Here is a 3,265-nt window from a genome sequence, read left to right on the forward strand (position 1 = left end):
TATAGCGCTAGTAAGTTACTAGGCTATTGTATAATCTAAAAAGCAGGACTTTAAATTTACATATTCTATATTATGTTTAAAAGGTGGTATACTTTTTAAAGCTTAGGTCTATCCTAATCTTAGCTTGCAATCTGTGATGTGACTCTGTGTCACGTGACCTTATTATGTCCTTTAGGAAATACTTAGCGCTTACTTTGCTAATAGTGTTGCACTTTCTTAGCCAGCTATACATATCCTAACAGGTGTGTAAGTAACTCTTCTATGGTGTACTCTAGCGTGTTATAAGAAAAGTGTTACATTTTATTTAATAGCTTAAAGTACAAGCTATAATCTAGCTTCTTTATGAAGTCTAATCTTATGTTGTTGTTAAAACATTGTGTTGTATTATAGATAAGTGTATAATTGTAGTAGGGTCTTAGTAGAGTAGCTAATTCGTTTGTGTAGCTAACTCGCTAGTGAGGTACCTTAACTTAAACGCTAATAGAGGCTAAAATAAAGATGCATAGTATTATAGAAGTGACAATAAGAGATAAACGCTGTAATAACCCTCTGCAAGCACTTCCTGTCCTATCTCGTGGCGATCGTTGACTCACCGAATTCTAGCTTAGCCAAAAGGCGGGGGTTGGCCGCTTCAGACTTCCTGCTTCGTATTAGTCAATGCCCACTGCACACAGTTTTTGATACCAATCACCCGCCGAGCCGCACCATGATAAAAAGGGCTGCTACTCTTTGTTATCGTCCTGCGGTTTTCCTTCTTATCAGCCCTTCTTTCCTCAAACTTTTCTTATACCAATTTGCCATTTCGCAGTCTCCTGTTGGTGTGCAATCAACCCCGCGAACAATGGCGGCGCCCCACGATCAGTCACCGATGCAAGCGAATACTTCGAGTGGGATTGGAGCAGGGCTCAGAGCGCAAATGGAATCCTTATCATCGTCGCCTCATATTGCGCAGGAATCAATTGCTCAAGATTTATTAGAGGATGGTTGTGAAGAAGAGCAGAGTTCGAGCTCGAGCTCTGAGGACAACGATTCAGATGGCTCGACTATTCGCCCACAATATGCCATGATTCATGGCCGTCGACAAAGCTATGTGAACCCAGGGGCCCGATCAACGTCGATTTTTTCGACCTCGCTCCCTGAACGCGGCTACCTGTCGAAGAGAGAGAAAGCCTTGGTGCGAGAGGAGGAGCGGAGTTTACTCCGCGACAACCATATTCTACCTCCAAAGCACCCCCGTCAACGTCGTGGAAGTGAAGGTCTGTTGTCTAGCCGCCTGGGAAAGAAGCTTTCGCTATCAGCATTACGCAAGGTTCGAAGTGCCATGGACGAAGAGGCCGCAATCGACATAGATGAGCCTTCAGAAGCGACTGCACTTCTCCAAGGAGATTGTACTCTTCCATATGGAGGTCTCGATACACCCAAGACCATCAACAGAACTTGGGATGAAGCTGTTGTTGCGGGCAAGATACATACAACATGGCAACGAGAAACAAAATTTCTAACGAAAACTTCCGCACCACTGATCCTGACATTCTTGCTACAATACTCACTCCCTGTTGCTAGCGTTTTCACAGTTGGACACATTGGAAAAGTCGAGTTGGGTGCCGTGAGCCTCGCGAGCAGTAAGTTAATCTTGAGTACTATTTGTTTTGGCTACTAGCCAACGATTCTTTTAGTGACTGCTTCCATTACCGGATACGCAGTGTATCAAGGCCTGGCCACCTCTCTTGATACCTTATGCGCTCAGGCGTACGGTTCTGGTCGCCCCCATCTCGTTGGTCTTCAACTCCAGCGCATGCTTTACTTCCTCTGGCTGATCACGATTCCTATCGCTCTTGTCTGGGGTTTCGGTACCCAAATCCTCTCTGCCGTCGTCCCAGAGAAAGAAACAGCCAAACTAGCCGGACTGTACCTAAAAGTTCTCATTGCAGGTGCACCCGGCTACGCTGCTTTCGAATCCGGAAAAAGATTTATGCAAGCACAAGGTCTCTTCAGCCCCACCATGTACGTGTTAATCATTTGCGCTCCGCTGAATGCTCTCATGAATTACTTATTCGTCTGGGTCTTCAAATGGGGCTTCATAGGCGCGCCGATCGCCGTCTCAGTGACCGAAAACATACTCCCACTACTCCTATTCCTCTATGTGCGCTTTGTTGACGGCTACAAATGCTGGGGAGGCTTCGAACGCCGAGCTCTCGCGAACTGGGGTCCAATGGTTAAGCTCGCCCTACCCGGTCTAGTAATGGTTCTTGCGGAATTCCTTGCCTTCGAGATCCTCACCCTGAGCGCAAGCTGGCTGGGCACAACTCCTCTGGCTGCTCAATCCGTGCTCTCAACTATCGCCGCGATTACATTCCAAATCCCGTTCCCAATGAGCGTCGCGGCGTCCACAAGAATTGCTAATTACATCGGGGCGACCCTCTCCATACCTGCAAAGGCCGCAGCAAAAGTTGCAATGATCTTCGCCGTCGGGGTCGGAATTTTCAACTTCCTGCTTCTCTCCCTTCTGAGAACTTACATCCCTCGTCTCTTCACCCCGGATCCAGATGTCATCGAATTGGTCGCAAATCTACTCCCACTGTGTGCAGCGTTTCAAGTGTTTGATGCTCTGGCCTGCAATTGCAACGGGATTCTGAGAGGCCTTGGCAGGCAAGAAATTGGCGGATATGTGGGGCTTTTTGCGTATTATGTGGTCGGGTTGCCTATCAGCTTTGGTACGGGTTTTGGGTTGCATTGGGGACTGTATGGGCTTTGGAGTGTAAGTCATCCTGAATACCAGGGTCGGATTAGGTCTAATATAGCATTAGGGTCCTGCCATTGCGTTGGGTATTGTGGCTACCATTGAGGGCGTATTTATTTACAAGACTCGGTGGGAGAAAGCTGTTGAAGATGCGGTAAAGAGAAACACGATGGCCTAATTTGAAGATCAACAATGCACTTCGAAATTTTATGATACATAACTGGAAAAGGGAGGGCGTTCTCGATTGGAGTTTTTCACATTTTAATCTCGGAGTTGGCATGGGCTCCGAGGAGGAAGCAAGCGTGTAATGAGTACTCCGATAGACTTGATACCCCAGATATCTGTCATCGAGTTTCTGAAAAGTCCCATCCGCTGCATCTCTCGGTTTCTCGTCCTCATCGTGTTACACCCAACGACCTTTCCCTAAACTGCTGAATCCATCATCAACCATCTCAACTCATCTACACTCACCCAACTCTTAATTCCGGAAGTTAAATCCCCACCTCTACGCAAACTCGGTCGCCC

The 3,265-nt window shown here is 47.0% G+C and overlaps 1 protein-coding gene across 1 annotated transcript; it reads left to right on the forward strand.

Annotated features, from left to right (window-relative positions):
- Positions 1-916: 916 nt before the first annotated feature.
- BDR25DRAFT_217162 (MATE efflux family protein) lies at positions 917-2,918 on the forward strand (the record flags this gene model as incomplete). The annotated part of the gene is made up of 3 exons (XM_033684899.1): positions 917-1,622; positions 1,677-2,758; positions 2,808-2,918. 3 exons carry the CDS (start codon positions 917-919, stop codon positions 2,916-2,918), a joined length of 1,899 nt encoding a protein of 632 aa, XP_033550839.1.
- Positions 2,919-3,265: the final 347 nt, after the last annotated feature.

The sequence above is a fragment of the Lindgomyces ingoldianus genome (assembly GCF_010093535.1).
Source record: "Lindgomyces ingoldianus strain ATCC 200398 unplaced genomic scaffold BDR25scaffold_8, whole genome shotgun sequence".
Classification (NCBI taxonomy): Eukaryota; Fungi; Ascomycota; class Dothideomycetes; order Pleosporales; family Lindgomycetaceae; genus Lindgomyces; species Lindgomyces ingoldianus.